Below are 23,156 nucleotides of genomic sequence, written 5' to 3' on the forward strand. Positions count from 1 at the left end.
CACACGCACGCACAAACACAGAGGGGGGAGGGAGGGAGACTGAGGGAGAGAGAGAGGAGAGGGAGAGGAGAGGGAGAGAGAGGAGAGGGAGGGAGAGAGAGGAGAGGGGGGAAAGAGAGGAGAGGGAGAGAGAGAGAGGAGAGGGAGAGAGACTGAGGGAGAGAGAGAGGGAGAGGAGGAGAGGGAGAGAGGAGAGGGAGAGAGAGGGGGAGAGACTGAGGGAGAGAGAGAGAGAGAGGGAGATGAAAGGGAGGGCGAGGGACTGAGGGAGAGACTGAGGGAGGGAGAGAGAGAGAGAGGGGGGGGGAGACTGAGGGAGAGAGAGAGGGGGAGAGACTGGGGGAGAGAGAGAGGGAGAGGAGGAGAGGGAGGGAGAGAGGAGAGGGAGGGAGAGGGGGAGAGACTGAGGGAGAAAGAGAGGGAGAGAGAGGAGAGGGAGGGAGAGAGAGGGAGAGGAGGAGAGGGAGAGAGAGAGAGAGACTGAGGGAGAGAGAGAGGGAGAGGGAGAGGAGGAGAGAGAGGAGAGGGGGAGAGACTGAGGGAGAAAGAGGAGAGGGAGGGAGAGAGACAGACACACACACACACACGCACACACACACCGCCCCTTCCACTTGGACATGCAGACTGGAGGAGCCGGGAATCGAACCACCGACCTCTTTTATCCAAAGCGATTAGTGGACGACCCGCTCTACCTCCTGAGCTACAGCCGCCCCATATACAGTATATATCTGTATATATTTCAATACAAAATATTGTTGACACGGTTGTTGTTGGAACTACCTGTATTTTGTTACAGTAACATAATGTTTCTGTTCTGTATGTTACAAACTGTTTTTGTTTTGTTCTCCCTCTGTCTGTACTAACATGTACTATGTGCTTTATACTGTAACTCACTATGGTCATGCTAATAAAGCCTCTTTGAATTGAATTGACTGAGAGAGAGAGAGATAAGGGAGAGAATGAGGGAGAGAGAGAGGGGGAGAAACTGGGGGAGAGAGAGAGACTGAGGGAGAGAGAGGAGAGGGAGAGAGACTGAGGGAGAGAGAGGAGAGGGAGAGAGACTGAGGGAGAGAGAGGAGAGGGAGAGAGACTGTGGGAGAGAGAGGAGAGGGAGAGAGAGAGAGAGAAGAGAGAGAGACTGAGGGAGAGAGAGGGAGAGGAGGAGATGGGGGGAGAGAGAGGAGAGAGACTGAGAGAGAGGGAGGAGAGGGAGGGAGAGAGAGGAGAGAGAGACTGAGGGAGAGAGAGGAGAGGGAGAGAGACTGAGGGAGAGATAGAGAGGAGAGGGAGAGAGACTGAGGGAGGGAGAGGAGGAGAGGGGGGGAGAGAGAGGAGAGAGACTGAGAGAAAGGGAGGAGAGGGAGGGAGAGAGAGGAGAGAGAGACTGAGGGAGAGAGAGGAGAGGGAGAGAGACTGAGGGAGAGAGAGAGAGGAGAGGAGAGGGAGGGAGAGAGTTAACCAATGAACCAGAGACACACCTCATGGGACACAACACCCACAGAAACAGATCCTTAAGAGATCCTTAAAGTCGAGCTGAACCCAAGAATGACTTTTCTTTTCTTTTAGTTCAAATACCTGGGTATGCAGTGCACCTATTTAATAATGTATGCAAACAAAATCACAACAATCTAATTTCTTTAGTTTTTCACACTTTTTCACATCAAAAGTTAGTTTTTCAAGATTTCATTGATAACAGTAATTTACAGTTTGCTGACATCACCTAGTACTATCAAATGTCTATCCCATTTCAACCAATCATTTCACGATATGCAGCTGTCAATCAAATCTTCATTTCAGGATCATTTTCTCTTCCAAATGAAGGGGAAAATGGCGCCTAGTGCCTGTCATCTGGCAGAGTTTCTAGCCCATAAACTAACTACTAACTTGAGCAAGTATGCAAACTAAATCAAACGGTAATGTCTAAGAATGCAAAGAAATGTAACTGGCTCGTTAAAACACGCATTCCAGGAATATTATTTACATTTATAACGATAATGGCGCGCGCCTCCGAGCCTGACAGCCTCCCTCCATTGCCTCATAAGAAGCAATGGAGGCCCAGAGAACTGAGAGTCTGTAAACAGTGTTCTTCAGGGGAAATAGAAAGTGAGGTCCATTCTCTCCTCTCCTGCCCCCTGCTGTCAGAGAGGCCTTCCTGCAGCAGCTCAGAGCAGCAGTCAGCAGACTGCCCCCTGCTGTCAGAGAGGCCTTCCTGCAGCAGCTGTGTGCAGCAGTGTGTGTATGTGTGTTTATGTGTATGTGTGTATGTGTGTGTGTGTTCGCGCGTGTGTATGTGTGTGTGTGTGTGTATGTGTGTTTATGTGTGTGTGTGCGTGTGTGTGTGTGTGTGTGTGTGTGTGCTCACGTGTGTATGGGGCGGCTTTAGCTCAGGAGGTAGAGCGGGTCGGCCAATGACGCAAGGGTTGGCGGTTCGATCCCCGCTCCCTCCCAGCTGCTGTCGTTGTGTCCTTGGGCAAGACACTTAACCCCCCTTGCCTCGTATGATTGGTATGAATGTAGACATGAATGATGGTGGTCGGAGGAGCCGTTGTGTGGCTGCCACGCCTTCGAACCACCGGTACGAATGGTGTGAACGAATAATGATTCTGTGAAGCGCTTTGAGCACTTGGAAAGGCGCTATATAAATCCAATCATTATTATTATTATTTATTATATATTAGAGCTGGGCTCGGGCTGAATTTTCCTTGCCGAACCCGACCGAGCCCGTCACATTATTAGCCGAGCCCGGCCGACACCGACAGGTGTCCAATTGATAATCTGTTCGAGACCGGCCCGAACCCCCTCCCTGATTTTTTTTCCCCCCGGAGCGCAGTGATTAATAGGAAAATAATGAATTTGGCACCATAAAGGCGCACTTACAAGGCTTTAGAAAAGTAATAGATAGATGGCACATTGAGGGAGTTTAGTTGGCACCACTGACAGCAAACAGCGCACTCGCAAAATAACGCTATAGCCTAATATTAGGCCTAAAGCAACAACAGCAAATAGCGACCAGCCTAACAGCCCTATATAATCCCAAACCAAAATCAGTCCTCGTAATTCAAAGCAGTCAATGATTAATACGTAATGTGGAAAGCAAAGCACCAAATAGCCTAATTTGTGCGTGCCGTGCACTGCCCACACAGTCCCACATCGCTGAAAGAAGTACTGCACGGTGTCGGCGACACCAGCCGACACGCAGCTGACTCCGGGCAGAGCAGCAGAGTGCATTGTCTGGGCGTGTTTTATTCGATGCCTTCAGGTGCTTTCATTAACGTAGTAAATTAGCTCAGGAGCTGATGATAGATATATTTTTTTTTTGTGATCAAATGTTTTTTATTTTTCACTTTCAGTTTTAGTTCACAGATCATACATGACAAAAAACAAACAGACAAGAATAAAACAATGATAAACAAATAAACAAACAAATTGTCAGGTAAAGCCATAAACTGGCAGCAAGCGACGCACCGGAATGCATCCATACCTCCTAACCTAGATAGACTATAGTCCATAGGAATCCCAGCATAGAGAGATCAATAGACCCCCTCTCAATATCTCCTCAGAATCTCAGTGCTAATTCCGCCGCAGCAGCAATAAGGTGTGGATCACTGGGCTCATAAGGATTATATAAATTCTTTAGATAGCAACCATTGACATCACAGACTGCCAAATTCAGAGCACCACCTGTAAAAGAAAACAAAAGAAGACAAAACAAACTGCTGACAAATTAAAATTAAATTAAATGAAAAGAAGAAAAATGAAATCAGATTTAAATGTATATGTATGTGTGTATGGCGCCACCCCCCCCCCCCCCCCCCCATATACCACAATTACACACTTCAGGAGAGTAGGATTTTAAAAAGAAATACTGGTCAAGGTCTGGTATCGAAAAAAGAGGATCATGCTAAGAAATCTTTGAGTGAATTGATAACATTCTGCCAGTTGATTAAGGTAGATTCACTTGCACCATTTATTCTAGCAGTTGACATCTCCAAGTACACGACATCTAAATAAGTAAGAACCCATTGCCTAATGGTAAGAGAGTGAGGAGGCTTCCAACGCATCGCAACCATCTTTTTTGCAGCTGTAATACCAGCTAGTACAGTACGCTTTGTGGCTTTGGGCATATTGACCCCGGACAAGTCATTCAGCAGTAAAGTGGAAGCAGTCATTGGGATTGTTGCAGATATTAATTCAGACAGCTTAGCAGACACGTTGGACCAAAACTGAACAACTGGAGGACACTCCCACACCATGTGGATAAAAGTGCCAGTAGCCTTCAGAGTACAGAGACTGCAATAGGGATCATTTATCAGTTTCATCGCATGTAGTCTGCGTGGGGTGAGATACGTTCTGTGTACATAATTGAAGTGAATCTGTTGATGATTGGGGTTACGGGAAGCCTCCCTGATGTTATCCCATACCTGAACCCAGTCAAAATCGGGGTCTAGCTCCGGACAATCACATCTCCACAGCCTATCCACTGGTAAGTCAGAATAAGAAGAATCTAAAAAAAAACTGTACAATTTGGAAACCATTCCCTTATTATCTCTTTGCATAGTGAGCAGATTATACAAGGGATGAACGGATAGTGATTGTTGTAGAGAAATACCATGTGCCTTAAGGGCGTGTCTGAGTTGTAAATAAAAATAAAATGAAGAAGCTGGTAAATCATAAGTGGCCTTGATGTCCTGAAAGGACCGCAAACCCGACTCATTATAGATGTCCCCTAGACAACGGATGGCATCCCTGCTCCAGGGAGATGTTGTTATCGGTCTACCTCCAATCAAGAGCTCTCTGTTATGGAATAATGGTGAAAGAGTATGCCATTTACAACCAGTTTTGAATTGGGATTCACATGTGCGCCAGGTCTGAATGAGAAAAGAAATAATTGGACCAAAACGCAATTGGCACTGCTTGTTGGAAATATTAGCAAATAAAACCTCCTGCAAGTTCCAAGGTCGAACACTATTTTCCTCTAGTTTATACCAAGAGACAGGAGCGTTGGGGACATCCCACACAAACAGAGGTCTAAGCACAAATGAATAAAAATAAAACTTGAAATTGGGAACACTCAAACCACCGTCCTCCCTTCCTCTCTGCAGGGTTGCCAATTTCAAGCGCGGTCGCTTCTTGTTCCACACAAAGCGGGAGACGCTCGAGTGGATGTTTTTCCAATAGTTAACAGGGGGCGCAAGAGGGATCATCGAGCTCACAAAATTAATCCTAGGCAAAACATTCATCTTTACAATAGAAATACGGGCTTGAAGGGAATTTGGGAGGCTGGTCCACCTTTCTAAGTCTGATTTGATTTTGTTCCAAATGTCTAAATAGTTATAGGTTACAATACGATTTAGGGATGGGAAAATTTGTATTCCAAGGTATTTAAATTGCTGCACGACAGGAATATTAGCGGGGAATTGTAGGGCTTTAGCTGTATCATTAAGGGGCATTAAAGCAGATTTGTTCCAGTTAATCCTGAATCCAGATAGACAACCAAACTCCTCGCAGATGGAGAGCAGACTAGGCAGCGACTGCACTGGATTCTCCATGAACACCAACACGTCATCAGCATATAACGCTAGATGGTGAAAGGTGTTACCCACCGAAATAGGTCTCACAACAGTGGATTGTCGGATCATTTGGGCCAGGGGTTCTAGTGAAATTGCGAACAGCGCCGGACTCAATGGGCAACCCTGCCGAGAAGACCTGGAGACAGGAAACAGTGCAGATGACAATTGACCAGTGAGAACAAGAGCAGATGGGTTAGAATATAGAACCTTCACCATATGTATAAAGCCCACCCCAAAGCCCATTTTTTCCATTACAGCCCACAAAAACGACCACTCCAACCTATCAAAGGCCTTCATAGCATCCAATGAAAGGACCGCAGACGGGGTATTCCTACCCGCCGCTGCATCAATTATGTGCAGGAGGCGCCTGACGTTGTCTGAAGCCAACCTGCTCTTTATGAAGCCTGTTTGGTCAGGATGAACCAAAGTAGGCATGTATTCCTGAATACGTCTGGCAAGCACCTTCGCAAATATCTTAAGATCGGCGTTTAACAAACTAAGAGGTCTATAGCTGGCACACTCAACTGGGTCCTTGTCTTTTTTTAACAATAATGATATTATAGCCAAGTTAACATCCCTTGAGAAGCTCCCTTTGTCTATTGACGTTCTCATCATCTCTAGAAGTAGAGGTCCGAGCTTGTCCCAGAATGTGATATAGAATTCAGGTGGTATCCCGTCTAATCCTGGAGATTTATTCCTTTGCATAGCTATTGTTGTCTCCTTCAGTTCAGCTAAAGAGATGGGAGCACCTAGTCTTTCAGCATCCGCCTCTGACAGTTGTGGCAGGTCCATCTGACTAAGAAAGTTAGAACACCTATCATTATCCAATTGAGTCTCCGACTGATATAGGTTAGAGTAAAAGGTTCTGAAGGTTTCATTAATCTGTTTAGGATCAGTTGTAATATTACCGGCACAGGATCTGATGGAGGGAATATCTGCAAAGGACTCACTGGCTCTAATGCTTAAGGCCAAAAGATGACTAGGTCTCGAGCCATGAAAATAATAACGTTGCCTAGTCCTATGTATTAGGAATTCTGATTGTTGTTTGAGAATGTTATTTATTTCTTTTTTAACAACATCTCGCTGAGTCTCTATTTGTCTTGTATAATTAGTCTGTAATATCGAATCCAGCCTGGCAAACTCACCCTCCAGCTCTTGCAATCTCGCAGACCTAGCCTTGCGCATATTTGAAGAAAACAGAATGGTGTTGCTTCTAATAAATCCCTTAACAGCGTTCCATAGAATTCTGGGATCCTCCACCGACCCTACATTGAAATCTAGGAATTCTTGCAGTCGTGAAAGAAATTGTAATTTATAAGCCTCATTCCCTAGTAAAGAGTTGTTGAAGCGCCATCTAGCTGCTCTTTTAGATAAACTGCCTATTATAACAATGCTGTATACTGCTTTATGATCAGAGAGGGCTAGAGGAAGAAGAGTGGTGTCGTTAATATTCTGAAACAACTGTGGCGATGAAAAGAGATAATCTATCCTAGAAGACGTTTTGTGCCTGCCTGAAAAAAAAGTGTAATCTGTCAGAGAGGGGTTGAAAGCACGCCAAGTGTCTACTAATCCCAGACTCTCGGCCCAGGCTTGTAAAGCTGCAGACGCACACTCCTGATCCTTAGTGGCGGTCAAACTGGACCTTTCAGATGCCTGCCAGACAGCATTCATATCCGCGCCTACAATAAATGAATAATCAGTTAGCTGCAACATTTCTTGGGTGAGTATACTATAAAATTCTCTATCAAATTTATTGGGGGCGTAGGCCGAAATAAAAGCTATCTTTCTCCCATACATTTCAGTTTTGGCGATCACTATTCTACCCACGTCGTCTGCCCAGACGTCTAATACCTTAATTTTCAAGTTACGTTTACAAACGATGGATACCCCTTTGCTTTTTGAATTAGCTGATGAGAATGCTATGGTGTGATAACACCTATTGGCCATGCGGCCGTTGTCCCTGTTTAGTAAGTGTGTTTCCTGAAGAAGAGCCACATCTATTTTCCTTCTTTTTAACAAAGTCAAAACACTGGCACGTTTGTGTGGCACATTTAAACCATCACAGTTCCACACCAAAATAGACAGTTCACCCATTAGATTGCATATTACTCATAATCATACTCCATGACCAGGACAAAGTGATAATCAAGTAATAAAATGTAAGAAATCTCTCCTCCATATCAAACTGTGCATGTTCCCCTAGACATATAGAGACCCTATCCCCTGCAATTCCCTGTAAATCCCCATGGTGGCGCCATACTCCCAATAATAGATCCAAAACAACCCATGATGATATAAACTTATCCCAACAGAAAAGAAAAAATAACACAAATAAATGTTGATCCGCGATTGGAATGAACATAGGGCTGCTGGAGACTGAGCCCCCGCCCAGAGTTTAGACTAATATTATGAACCGTTATAAAAATTAAACATGAATAAGCAGTTGAAACAGCATCAGTTACTACAGGGTCGGATACACGCAGTTACCAGTAGAGCGAAGCTACGAAAATCAAAATTATATATATGCCTATATACAGTATATACATCCGGTCAGATTCCCCTTACAGAAATATTATTATTTCCAGTATATATAAAATATACATATTCAGATACAGTCTATTCAAAACGAATTGCCCAAATAGACAAGACGAGTAAGGGTACAAATCAGATAAATGCTGTAAGGCTTCAGGGTTCAAGATAATCCAGCCAATAGACGAAATAAAAATCCAAATTAAATAAAGTTGTCGTTAGTGACTGTCCTGATGATCCAAATCGAGTAAAACTGTCCGTGTATCAATACCTCCTGTTGAATAACAAGCTTCGTTAACGTCTTAGAGTAACCGTGTACTGTAAACAGAGACTCTGCTGTGATAACACGATGTGTCAGCTGTGCAGAAATGTCAAGCGTTAGCCGCTAGAGCTAGCCTGTAGCTAAGCACCATGGAACACGAAGGAACGTAAACAAAACACTGAAAACAGTACCTGATGCTAACTGTTAGCAGCAAGAGCTAGCCTGTAGCTCCACCAGGGCTAACCACCGGCCAGCTCAGCTCGAATCAGCCGACTCGAATGGTGCTCCCTACATGGCTGAGAGGAAATCCTCGGCCTTCTCATGCGATTGGAAGGCCTCCATAGCACCGGTCTTCGCTCTGATTTTGAGGGTAGCTGGATAGATGAGGAAGAACTCGATCCCTTTGGCTCTTGCTCTATCCATGGCTGGAGAGAAGGCCAGGCGACGTTTCACCGTGTGGGCACTGTAATCCGGGGAAAATCGTATCTTCCGACCATCGATCAGATGAGGGGTTTTCCTTGCAGCGACGAGGATATCTTGCCTGGTTGTGTAGCGGAGACAGTTGAATATCAGCGTGCGGCCCGTCCCGTTAGCCCTGTTAGCCCCTCCGGCGCCATTGTAGAGGCGGTGTGCTCTCATAATTTCTCCCTGGAGGGGGCCCAGGGTAGGAAACCACTTCGGCAGGGCTTGAGTGAGAAACTGAATGGCATTAGGGCCTTCTATCCCCTCCGGCAAACCATTGATTCTGACATTCCCTCGCCTGTTTCGGTCCTCCATGTCCGCTAGTTTAGCACGCATCCCCTCCAAACCGGTCTCATGCTCAGCTAGCTTACGTGAGTTGGTCACCACATCAGCTTGAATCAGACCAACCTCCGCCCTGACGTTGCGAATATCTTCCTTCTGTGAGCTAATGTCCATCCGAATAGCAGACACCTCGCCCTGGAGCTTGTCAAGGCGTGAATTAAAGCCAGTAAAACGAGCGTCCATGTTAGCAATGCGAGCATCCACTTTCCCCAGCACGTTATCCATGCTAGTTATGCTTGCTAATACAGAGTCCATTTTAGCTTCCAACTCGGCCATCGTTCCTTTCCCAGATCTCGTGTTAATCACCATCAGACGAAGTCTCCGTCATACAACTCGATCGCGAGCCTTAGCACCGTACAAAAATCAAATTGTTGTAAAATAAAAACGTGTAGAAACGGTTTAATTCTATAAAATTGGCAACTCTGGGCCAGGGAGCAAAAGTCTACGCCGCCATCTTGTGCAACCTCTCGCCAAGTATCGATGATAGATATATTTGAAGGCAAAAACAAGTGACTGATTATGTGACCGAGCCCGGCCGGAACCCGAACGCGACTTCAATGTTTATGTCCGAACCCGGCCCGTAAGTCGGGCTCCTATAATCAAGTTGTGGAGGCAGGGTAGGTGGCGCTGTCTGTTAGTCACCATGTGACCCCATGTCACTTTTGTGACCGATACACCCCACACCCACACACACACACACACACACACACACACACACACACACACACATACACACTAGAGCAGGGCTACCCGGCCCGTCGGCCTCGGAAATAAACAAACAGATAAATAAATAAATAAATAATTAAGCCAGCATTTATTTTTCAAAACGTGTAGCGACATCTGGCCACTGAAAGGGAATGGTGTCTATATGGGACTTGGCTTTTAATTGAAGTTTTATGGTATTAACAGACTGACAGTTCATTTCTTCAATTTCATCATAACACATTTTGTCAGCCATCTTGTTTCAGAATAGGATTTGAATGAATAGATGTCACACATGAGCTTTCTATTTCAATAGAAACTGAATCAAACTAAATACACACTTACACTTCCTCAGGCCTGGTTTCAACCACCGCACTGCATCATGGTCCACACTGTGGGGGAGGGGGGTAAATACAGTTAGACAGCATCATCTCTTTGATCATGAACAAATAACCTTCATAACCTTCCATAGGAGGGATTTTTCCAGACGCCATCACTAATATCCTCCATTCAACATCAAACAATATTCCTCAGCTTCTAGCAGCTCTGTTCACACTGACTTCATGAATCAGAGTCAATGTTCATGTTGGTGCAGACCTGAGTCACATGACCAGACTGAAGGTCCTTGCACATAGAGTCCGTTTTTTCGTCCGAAATTGACGCACGAAAAAAATAAAAATACGACCTCATTTGTGTCAATCATCATTGACACACCGAGTCCGACAATTACGTCCGTCATTTAAGTTTTCGGACGAGGTTCGATTTTCTGCGTTTTTCCGCATCCATGAAATCGTTTTGACAGGTGTTTGACCACCCAGAGCTGCCGTAGTGTTGCTATTCACAATGAAAAATGGCGTCTGAGAAGTTAATTCAGTTCGTCTCCCAGCACAAAGCATTTTATGACAAAGCAGGAATACAGAGATTCGGAATTAAAAGACAGAATGTGCCGGGTGATTGCAGACCAGCTTGGAATGCGGGACGCGGTGTGTGTGTGTGTGTGTGTGTGTGTGTGTGTGTGTGTGTGTGTGTGTGTGTATGGGGAAGGGGGGGGGGGGGGAGAGAGACAGAGAGCCACACTACACACTGCCAGTTGTGGATCAATAGGATCGCGGTAGTTTTCTTTTCGTTGCGAATCTTCGCAACGAATATTGGATAATTAACGCATCGGACTCAGTGTGCAAGGTATCTGTGCGTGACGTGTTTTTTTCGGATGACGGATTAAAAAAACGCAGCGAACAATTCGGACTCTGTGTGCAAGAACCTTGAGTCTGTACACTAACACGAGTCACTCCTCTCCTGTCAATAATGTCTGTAACCATAGTAACGTTTACTGCAGACCAATATGGCGGCTTCCTGTGCTGTTAGTTTATTGGACACTAGTAGCACCAGTAATCAGAGGCCTCAGTTCTCTATCAGATTTTAATAAACCTCCACTGACAGACAGCGGTGTGGTTTCTCTTCTCCCACCTCATGAACTTTAGACTATAAAGAAAAACATTTGGCCTCAAGACACAGAACTGGAGGAGCAGCTGCAGTGTTGAGGAGACAGACTGATAGATAATAACTGGTGGAGCAGCTGCAGTGTTGATGAGACAGACTGATAGATAATAACTGGTGGAGCAGCTGCAGTGTTGAGGAGACAGACTGATAGATAATAACTGGTGGAGCAGCTGCAGTGTTGAGGAGACAGACTGATAGATAATAACTGGTGGAGCAGCTGCAGTGTTGAGGAGACAGACTGATAGAGAATAACTGGTGGAGCAGCTGCAGTGTTGAGGAGACAGACTGATAGAAAATAACTGGAGGAGCAGCTGCAGTGTTGAGGAGACAGACTGATAGAAAATAACTGGAGGAGCAGCTGCAGTGTTGAGGAGACAGACTGATAGATAATAACTGGTGGAGCAGCTGCAGTGTTGAGGAGAGACTCTTTAAATTAACCATCATAAAGTTAGGTAACGAGTAATGAGTGTGGAGCCTGACGTCATGTAACAAGAGGCCGTGTGTGTGTGTGTGTGTGTGTGTGTGCGTGTGCGCGCGTGTGTGTGTGTGTGTGTGTGTGTGTGTGTCTGTGTAACAAGCGGCTGTCCACTCCGCTTCTGGCTCACACTATTCAAAGCGACTGAATCCACTCTCAGATTTAGGATCAACAGCTGAACGTTTCAGTTTCATTCAAAATCTTCTCTCTCCATAACTGAACTGTGTGAACTGAACAGCATGAAGCTACAATGAGGATCCACAGCTGGATTTAGCAGCAAATACATAGCTATATCAGCTCGTATCATTAGCACAACCGCATAGTAGCTCCCATCGGCTCCACAGAGCTATCTATGTACCGCTTGCGACAACAACAACGTTAATTCAAACATTTGAGCATAATTGCAGCGGCAGAAATTACATTTCCGATTATAAGGCTATCGTTATCTTCTGATAACGATGTTGTGCCGATATCATCGTGCAGTAGAGATGCACGGGCCACAGTTATAACTATTGGTTGAGTACTCACCAAGATAGCCTAGTTTACAGCTCATCAAACAACTACCAGTGTAACCCAGTCGGGCAATTGCGCACCGTCATTCCACGTTCGCTATAGGGATGGGAATTTCATGCATTTTCCTTAACCGTTAGTTGCACAACTTAACAATCAGTTAATCGGTTAATTGTTAACATTGTTTCTCCCCCCCAACCCCCCCCCCCCCCCCCGGTAAAAAAAATCACGTCTCGTCTTTCTCTCAGTTCAAGTTCTATTTAACCTCACAGTCACACAATAGCTGCATATCATTTATGTGACATTCATGGCATGAATCACAAACGAAAATAATAATAAAACTACAATTAGCCTTAAAACAATAAGGCTCACCTCCTTTGAACAGCCGCCTGTCCTTAATAGTCATTTCAACAAAGGGGGACGTGATCGCCTGGTTCAATGAACTTCATGAAATCCCTCGCCGTCCACCACGCTTCTTTTCCACCATAAAGCAAGGCTTCTGTGTTATTGTCTCTAGTCTGCACGCACGATGCCTGCTCCAATCGCCTAGTATTAATATTTAGCTATGACTTTTATGAGTGACAGCGTCCACAATCAGCGTCCAGCGATAATTGAACGTAACGTGACGTTGAGCGATGCTTGTCGGGGAATCATAAATTGCCCCTGGAGTTGAATTTTGAGAACGGCGTCGCAGTATTTACAGATTTACTTTTAGAGTGTAATCATTCTATGCTGTTGCTAGCGCGAGCTTGCGGCTAATTTTAGCATCTGTTTTGTTTCATGTTTGCTCAATTCACTTCCTACTTCCTCATGCATGTGTGACGACCTTCTCACGTGACCACTCCTTCTGTTGCGCTAGCTGGGCGAGGTACGCCCTCTGCTGGACTGGTATCATTAACACACTGTGAGCTATGAAGACTGAATTGATGACACAAAGTAACAATGTTGTCAGTCAAAACAGTTAATTAATTTTAATCGGTTACGTTCTTAACGGCAGTTAACGGACTATCGGTTAATCATTAACACCCCTAGTTCACTAAAATTGCTTGTTTTGCTGCTGGGAGACTCAAACTGTCATAGTGTCTGGCAACATGGAAATGACTATATACATGAATATTATTCTCCGGACAGAGAAAATGGGCATGAACAGGTGAGGAGAGAGAGGAGCAGGCAGAGTATATACCCTCCTCTTCAATGCTGGAGACCGGGGTTCGATTCCCAGCATGTTCAAAGTAAGTCTACAATTAAACCGTAAGTCACATTTAATATTACTTAAGCCTGCCTAACTCAAACCATTTCTCTAACATTAACCCAGTTGCTTTAGGTGCCTAAACATAACCGTGACACAAGTTGTTGCTACGCTGTTGTGGTTTTGAAGAATGAGGAAAAAGGGGTATCCAGTGCGTTAAAAAGGGGTCCTGACCAAACATCAGTTTTTCACAAGTTGGCACAGCCTTCTAGCAGACGTTAACCTCTCCATACCTGAGAGAGTCCAGTCTCCATTGTGGATCCTCCAGTCCAGCAGAGAGCAGCTTCACTCCTGAGGCTCCTGGATTATTGTAGCTCAAGTCCAGCTGTCTCAGATGGGAGGGGTTGGAGCTCAGAGCTGAGGCCAGAGAATCACAGCCTTCCTCTGTGAGCTGACAGCCTGACAACCTGCACACACACACACACACACACACACACACACACACACACACTAAAGCAGTGGCTCTCAACTGGTCTAGCCTCATGACCAACATTTTCCCTTAGTCATTTTCAGAATTCAGCCTAAATTGTAGGGTAATTTAGCCGTCTTCACAACAAGCTAGCATGGCATGTTGGTACCAATGGATGCATTAGGACGGTCTTCTAGTTTCATATGGTACTAGTATCTTCACTCTCGCTTTAAAATGGGCCTGCTAGCATCTGAAAGATAGTAATGTTGGCCGTCGATGCCAGCATTCTCAATGAGTAGACAAACGTTTTTCTCATGCACACATCTGCGACCTACTCAAAACGGCCCCGCGACCCACCTTTGGGTCCCGACCCACCAGTTGACAAACACTGCTCTAAAACACAATTGCTTATGGTGCAACAAAGTTCAGCTCTTTGCATGGCAGCCAGCTGGCAGCTGAATGGCCTTCAGCCGAGAGCACCAACTGAAGCTCACTGCCACTGTAAATATTAATTTGAGTGTGAACCACGAAAAGAAATGCAATGTAACTGCCAACCAGTTGCTGCTGTATTGTCTTCCAGGAGGATATGTTGTTGAATGTGTTCACCAACGTGTTCAATGTGAGTTTTCAGGAGGTTTTCTCCTCATTCAAACTCTACAAACTGCTCCAGCTGCATCTGGTCCTGCTCACTACTTTATATTGTTGTCTTGAAGGCAGTCAGGTATTGGAAACCCTCAATGTTACAACTAAGGGGAGTATTGTGGCAGTAAAGATGTGTTTGACATTAAATTGGACTCTTTCAACTTTTATTCAGTAGCAACATTAACCACTGAAACCTACAGAAATAGTGATTTTGCATAGTTATGAAACTCAACATCGCCTGATATGAACATTTTTGTAACAACATATTCAGCTTCATCACTCAACACTAATAGTTTGTCATTGTTTATTTTGAGCCTAAACCTAACCCTCTAAAAAAAGAGATCATAGCTCTCAGTGGAAGCTCTTAAAACCAGCTACATGTTGGATATTCCCATTAATAAACTGCTCTAAAATCACTTATTATATGTGACCTGCTCGGACAAAATCAGTCACATGTAGCACAGGCCCGCTGTTTGTGTAGAAATGTGATTTTATAAGAAAATGCAGATTTTGGCTGTTTTGGGGTTTCAGAAGATTTTAGTAAAATAAACCATTGGTTTTCATTCTCTGTAGCGATTATTGTGAAATTCAAATGCAGCTCATAAAGTTAGGGTGACAAGCATAACTAGCTTACTTTGTCAAACTTTGAGGCCGTTTTTCTCAAAACAGTTTGGAAACAGTCAAGACATAAAGGGCTGCATCTCACTCAGTATTTGGAGAACAAAGATAATTTTGATAATTGACATCACCGGAAAGCAGACATTCTCCTCTTTCCAACAGTTTATAAAACTCAAAATGTGTTTCGGGGTCAATGTGACTGATTTAATCAGAGCAGGTCACATTATTACAAAAAACTGTCTCCAATATTTGTGTTTTCATTCAGTTCTGCACTCAGTTTAACAGAATCTGACAAGTCCTTTGCGTCAGATTTTACCAACAGATGCAGTGTGGAGAGAAATAATGAAATGTTTTCTCAGCAGGAGAGAAAGTATAGCTGCATTTTGGTTTCTCAGCTGGTTTCAAAAATTACATCAGCAGGAAAATGAGAGTTCAGGTATTTTCATACGAATGTAGAGTAGAATTTAAATGGTCTGTTAAACAGTAATGGTGATCCTGACCTGAGACTCTCCAGTCTACAGTGTGGACTCCTCAGTCCAGCAGAGAGAAGCTTCACTCCTGAATCTTGGAAGTCGTTGTTAGTCAGGTCCAGCTCTTTCAGATTAGATGACTGGGAGCTGAGAACTGAGGCCAGAGCTTCACAGCTTCTCTCTGACAGCTGACAGACACTCAGCCTGAAGCACAAGAAGACATGCTATTGTTATATTGTGTCATTATTGTATTATTTCTACTGACAGACTGTGTTGATGAGGCTTACTGACCCTTATGCAATGTCATCATTGTATGATTTCTACTGACAGACTGTACTGTTGAGGCCCTGGTCTAAAGCAGGTCCCCACTAACACTGACAGGAAAACTGGTTTGATTTCCACATCTGGTGCTATAAGGTGATTGGATCAATAAATCCTCCAAAATGGCACATGATTTGTTATGCTGCACAACGAGCCATGAAAAAATAAAAAAGTGGATATAAATTAGGAAACACTTTAAAAACAAATGGATAGTAAATCTGCAGCCTCAGTAGCTCAGGAAGGCTTTCCACAGTCTCAGCTCACAGGGAACTATCTCCACAGTGTAATTCAGGACCAAAACTAGCCTGCTTTAAATGTGTTCAGTGACATTTTAATATGAATTCTCTAACTAGTAACCAGAGGACAGATGTTAAAACTGGGTAGATGATGTTGTCACCTTCCCACTGTTTAACATCTAGCTGCTCTATTTTCAACTAGCTTCACTGGCGTGAAGCTGTATCAATACGTCAAATCATCAAGTAAAACCTTCAGGACAACCTTTGCAGATTCAGGAATCCTGTTTTGAGAGAATGGACCTCAGTTTGGGAAATGTGTTGAATCAACTGAGAAAAACTGTAAACTGACTTTACCTGAGAGTCTCCAGTCTGCATTCTGGACTGTCCAGTCCAACAGAGAGAAGGTTCCATCCTGAATCTTGCAGGTCATTGTAACTCAAGTCCAGCTCTCTCAGATGGGAGGAGTTGGACTTCAGAACTGAGGTCAGAACTTCACAGTCAGTCTCCAACAAGCTGCAACCACTCAATCTGAATAAAGAATAAAGCAATAAAATAAAATACTCATTTAAATCTTTAACCAATCCAGTGTCTTATAATCCAATGGACTTCAGCATGTTGTCAGTGTGGATCAGCATCATGTCAGCCTTATATAGTCTTTCCATCTGAAACCAGACAGACTGTCACTCCTCTGTTTCAGGATTGGCCCATTTTCCTTGAACACTTTCTGTAACAGACCAGATGAATACATCTAAATGCCAAGTAGTTTAAAATGAATAAATAAATAAATAAATAAATATGTAGTTATGGTCCAGAATCCACTTTTTGGGGGACACAATTTTCAGATGGCAGTTTATCTGGAAAAGTTGTAATACAAGCAGAATTTGAATTGGATGGGGAACTTAACCCTAACTGGACCCTAACTTAACCTGAACCCTCCAATAAGTCCCGCCGCGAACGCAGACGAGCCAATCACAGGGCGTGCAGCTCTACAATACACTCGGACATTCTCAGCTTGGCGTTCCATAGAGAAGCACTAGAAAACGCGAGTTTCCTCTGGTTTTATACATTTATAAGTTGAAAAAATGGTCAAACGATGTGCATGGGGGTAAATTGACCATTACGAGGTATCCTGGGAGGCCAGGCAATTGATAATATTAAACTAGTAAACGTAGATCCACTCACATCCACAATAATGCTGCTGTTTTGGACGTTAAATCTGCATCGTGGTGACAGCGACATGAGTCCTCTCCCTCATTTGCCTTCCGTGATCCAAAAGTATCATTATATCATCATGGTATTCAGAAAGTCGGCAAAAGAAAATGCTGAATTATGCGAGTTTCCAGTCATTACGTTATGCACGTAATGCCGGAGTTGGTTGAAGAGGAGGCGCATTGATTGATGTGATTAAAACATCGCCAGACACCAGTCAAACCCTAAAACGAGGGAATTAATCTCGTTCCCCAAATAAATGTGAGGTAGTCAATAGAGAAAACATGATGGAAAAAGTGGTCTGCTGTAGGCTATGCCTCTCCTGATCTGCTACACCCATGCGTGCGTGCTGTTGTCTCGCTATGAAAAACATCAACACTATATTAATTTAACGTTTGTTGATTATTATACAGAGGTAGGCCTACATAAAACAGATTGCCAGGCGCCACTCTTCAATTCGGCATATATATAATCCACGGAGAGGTTACTCAAGTGAATAAAATGTAAATTCTGGATGTCAGTCGCCTGTTATCCCCACTGGTTATCTCGCTGTCTTCCTTCGTTAAAAGTGCATGTTTGGTTTGATTCGCTACAGCCGTTTCCATGCACTTATCTCATTTCTTTTTAGCGATAGCTTTAAATGTTGTACATCGCCCTCCATGGCATAGTGAAGTACTTTATGATGGCTTCTAGACAATATCAGGCCTCAAAAAGTTGTGAAGAGCGTCTTGGGATATAACTTTGACAGTGACGGCTGCCATTTATTCTAGTCAGTCTGCCTTGTGTTTGCCCGAGTGAGGACGGGGGGTGGGGCTTAGCGATAGGTCAATTGTCTATACGGAAGCAACAGATTAGAGCAAATCAAATATTGCAGGGTTTTATCAAATCTAGGAAGTGAGTTAAAATGCAAATCCGAATGGGCTGGGGATATACAGTATATAAATCCTATATATACTGTATATCCCATATATATATATATATATATATTTTAGTCATGGCCTTAGAAATAGTAGGGGGGGTTATGATTTTGTTTAAGAAGGAACTGCAACAACACAAGGGTCGCAGGTTCACTCCCCCATGCTACTTCCGGCTTGGTCGGGCGTCTACACAGGCACGATTGGCTGTGTTTGCAGGTGGGAAGCCGGATTATGGGTGTGTCCTGGTCGCTGCTCTAGCGCCTCCTCTGGTCGGTTGGGGGGGGGGGGGGGTCAGAAAAAAGAAGGAACTGCAACACACAGTCCACGCTGTCCAAACTGATGAGAATGGAAGAGGGAGATCTATGCTAGATGTTACAATAGATAACTTATGTTCAAAGCAGACTAGCTGGGGAGCTATCAGCACGCACACTCACCAGACAAAAAAGCTTTAGGTGCAAGGCACAGGAGTTTCCATAGAGCATGAGAGAAAGAGCCAGCACTCAAAAATGTCCTTTGAAGTGTTATTCCTGTATGTATCACAACGTACGCGTTTCAGCAAACAGCCTTCGTCAGCGGTGTGCTGTGTAAGCCTACGTTCACACAGACACAGGGAACCTACGCCTTGCCTTGCCTGAACCCACGCCTACGCCTGCAGACCTTGAGACCTTGTAACCATAAGCCATTTCCCATGGATATTGTCGCATTTTTCTTTTATGGCTTGACAGAAGAAGCCTGCCCGCACGCGCCTAGTCGGCTTGTAAATAGAACTCACGCCTAAACGATAAAATCGGCAAGGCACAGGCGAGGCGTGGGTACACGCAGGGTTTACGCTCAGGCGCCCGGTGTACACAGCCTCGTTGACTAAAACGGACGCCTATTTAAAAGTGTGGGTAAAGGCAAGGCGTAGGCAAGGCTTGGGTGTCCGGTGTGAACTAAGCCTAAGGCGGAAAAGGGCGTATAAATACAGCCAGACAGAAAGTACATTCAATTAGTGCAGAAAAAAATGTATTCAAAAAGTGCCTTATGCATCGATGAGATATAATAAAATACAACCCAGCATAGTACATAAGCATTGATATGTAGAGTACAAGAATAGAAAAAATAATATAATCATGGACAACCTCCATCCAGAACATAATCACTCCACATGTACAGAACCAGGCAAGACCATCACTTTAGAAGCACAGATGACAGCCTAGAACAACAGACCTGTTGGCCCCTATTCTCCCACAGGCCTTCAGCGCTAAAACGGGCCTTCGGCGCTAAAAAACGTGCCTTGCGCCTGCCTCGGGAAGATATCAACATGGCTTTAGGCTGGTAAATGCGCTTTAGGCCGAATGGGCGTGGCGCACTCCCTGAATGGGCGAGAATGGGCGTTTCGGCGTTAAATATCGGCGTAATGATATCTTCCCACCTGGCGTAAATTTAGCGCTTTGCGCTTTTGAAAACCAGGCCTATTCAGTGCGCTGGTTGCATGGAGCGCTCCCCTCTGGCTCCCCTCTGTCACCCTTCTCTGTGTCACTCTCTCCCTCTCTCCTCAGTCTGACAGGCACAATACGACTCTCTCTCTCTGACTCCCTCGCTCAGACAGACACAACACACTTCTCATAGGAAAAATAAGTTGTAAGTTCACTGCCTGGCGTCCCAGCATGCATTGTGGTACTCCATTTCGCTACTACATAGCAACCAAATGAGCCGAAAACCTATATTAAGGGAGGATCTAAATAATGTGTAATGGTAACACAACCTGCAATTGTAGAACATTTCAATATTGGACCAAATAAAACATCGAAATGAAAACACCACCCTATGTGAAACATATATGTCCTCCTGGGCCTATATATATCTCTTGTCGATTTAACGTGATTTAGATAAGTGACTGCGGAACGCGCTTCTACTGTCATCTGCTATACTGTGATGTCCGCTCCAATAACTTGGCCCTACTTCACATTTAGTTTTACAATAAAAACACATTTATGCAATGACTTTACATAATGTAGGGTATATTTATGTGCATCATCCTTCCTGCAGCAGGCAAGAGAAAATGATATCTTTCTGGACAAACTTTCACCAATCTAATAGGCTATATTTTTCTAGCCGATGCATTTAGAACATTCTTTTCACTTTGATCTTGCTATAGTGTAGGGTATTTACATGCTTGCAGTATTTAAACTGCAGTTAGATTGGTTTGAGAAGCATAATAATATGGAATAATAGCCTATATATGGAGACAAGACAGACTGGATGAAGGGAGGGGGGGGGGGCAGAGCGCTTGGCTTTGTTTTGGAATTGGAGCTTAAAAGGCAAGCGTGTGACTCTTAACTGCAATTCTCCAATGAGCGGACTATGCATAATTTTATGCTTAAAAGGCGTGGTTATAATGGTTGAGGCTGCATGTATCGCCGATACCAAGATAGCGAGTGTGCTGGTCCACACCCACTAACTGCGCTAGGCGGCCTAGCGCTAGGCCTTAAACGCAGTTTCTATGCCGATTGCAACGATAGGGCCCAAAATCTTCAAAGTGACAGCAGGAGAGAGATAAAACAAGGACTGGATTTTACATGTATACATTTAAAATAATAAAATAATCAGTCAAGGAAACAGTACTGTTGTCTTCAAAGTGACAGACAGGAAGGAGAAAGCTGGCACACATGCATAGATTTAAGATACACAGTGAAAATTGAAATAGTGAAAATTCAATTACGAAAATTATACAATGTGAGAAATACTTTTAAAGAAAGCAGCCCAACAGTAATTCTTCATTGAGCCCTTTCAGGTGTTCTGACTGGAGTGTGTGGATCCAAAAAGCCTCTCTTTGTAATAAGGCTCGGTCCCTATCACCACCTCTCTTTAAGGGGCTGACCACCTCTATTCCCTGAAACCTGAGTGTACACACATCATGGCCCATGGAATTAAAATGTCTAGCCACAGATGACTTTTCATCTCTGTTTCTAATGTTACTTTTGTGCTCAGAATGTGTTCTGGATGGAGGTTGTCCGATTATATTATTTTTTCTATTCTTGTACTCTACATATCAATGCTTATGTACTATGCTGGGTTGTATTTTATTATATCTCATCGATGCATTAGGCACTTTTTGAATACATTTTTTTCTGCACTAATTGAATGTACTTCCTGTCTGGCTGTATTTATACGCCCTTTTCCGCCTTACACAGCACAACGCTGACGAAGGCTGTTTGCTGAAACGCGTACGTTGTGATACATACAGGAATAAAAGTTCAAAGGACATTTTTGAGTGCTGGCTCTTTCTCTCATGCACAATAGATAACTTTGTCTTTGTCTTTATTTAAGATCCCCATTAGCTACAGCACAGCTGCAGCTATTCTTCCTGGGGTGAATCAATAGACATCAATATAATCAATATATGCTCCAAATGAAGATAATCCAATCTTTTAGAGGAAATCCATCAGTGTTGGGCAAGTTACTCTGGAAAAGTAATTAGTTACTGATTACTGATTACTCCTTAAAAAAGTAATAAAAGTTACTTTACTGATTACTTTTCCAAATAGTAACTAAGTACGTTACTAGTTACGTTACTAGTTACTTTTTTTTTTTTTTTACCCCAAATACGTTACACTTAAGTTGTTACATGTCTAGCATGTCACTGTATTAATTATTTTCGCTTTGGTATTATATTCACCTTATGTTCAGACCTTACAGTGGGCCAAATTCTTCCGGGTCCACCTAACACTTCCGGCGGTCACGGCGCCAAATATGAAAGAACGTCATGAAGAAGAGAGTCGTTTTTGTAGTGGACAGCGCAGGGTGTAAAACAAAGAACGTAGCCTACTACTTTGAGCTCGGTACACAGCAAGCAAGCAGAGTATCCACTGTTAGCCAGGTCAGATAACGTTATCGTCGACAATGACGAGCACTTTCTTGTAAAACATACCTGGACTCCAACAAAGAAAGTTTCGGATGGTTTTCTCTCCTCCGAGGCAGCGCGAGCCATTAACGTTAATAAAGACCCGCAGACGTTAACGTAATTCCCTGGAATGCGAGACTTAACGAGCCACTTACATGGCGTTGCATTCTTAGACATTGCCGTTTGCTTTTATTTGGTATGTTACATACAATTGGCTAAATTATTAGTTAATTCAGAGTTAGATGATATTGGAGCAGCGCAGCCATTTTTTATTTTATTTTATTATTATTTTTAGACGGAAGTCGTAGGACAGCCACAGAACCGGGTCAAATGGGCGTGGCTACATAAGGTGAATAGGCTATGTTAAAATAAACGCCAAAGGCATTTTACTTTGAAATTCGGTTAGAAAGAACAGGAAGTGGTGTGTTAAGACTGGCTAGCTTCACACTGGAAAAGACGTGAATTGATAGTCAGTCAGACAGTCAGACAGATAACGTGAGTTTAAGAAAGATGTTGTTACTGTCGGAGTGGTAATAAAACAACACAGCCTCAATGCAAACGTTTCAAGCTTCGTTGCTGAAAGAAAAGTGATGATCTGTCAACATTCACTGGGCCGTCTGACTAGGGTCAGAAGGCTTTGACGAGAAGGTTAGGAAGTAACAAAGTGTACAACACTTACCCAAAGTGTATCTGTTAATCCAGTGAACTGTTACACCACCCAAGTCTACCTCACCCAGCGTCGCCTTCAATTTAGCCTCCATCCCTATCCTCCATCCCTGCATATTCTCTCTCGAGGTAGCCAGCAAACGTCTTTCCCTGTGTGGCTGCGGCAGCTTGATATTGTTCT

General features: G+C 43.9%; 2 protein-coding genes across 2 annotated transcripts in view; both read right to left on the bottom strand.

Annotated features, from left to right (window-relative positions):
- LOC310791542 (NACHT, LRR and PYD domains-containing protein 3-like) overlaps positions 1–23,156 on the bottom strand; it is a gene marked incomplete at its 3' end in the record, with an annotated part of 520,630 nt that overhangs the window by 479,683 nt on the left and 17,791 nt on the right. The gene's annotated exons all lie outside the window — the stretch shown is intronic.
- Positions 1–23,156, bottom strand: part of LOC310791545 (uncharacterized protein) — a gene marked incomplete at both ends in the record, with an annotated part of 557,869 nt that overhangs the window by 1,181 nt on the left and 533,532 nt on the right. The window contains 2 exons of the mRNA XM_083653217.1: positions 1,460–1,478; positions 8,654–9,457. Coding sequence (XP_083509343.1) covers positions 1,460–1,478; positions 8,654–9,457 — 823 coding nt within the window. The remainder of the gene's footprint in view (positions 1–1,459; positions 1,479–8,653; positions 9,458–23,156) is intronic.

The sequence above is a fragment of the Poromitra crassiceps genome (assembly GCF_964638095.1).
Source record: "Poromitra crassiceps genome assembly, chromosome: 16".
Lineage (NCBI taxonomy): Eukaryota > Metazoa > Chordata > Actinopteri > Beryciformes > Melamphaidae > Poromitra > Poromitra crassiceps.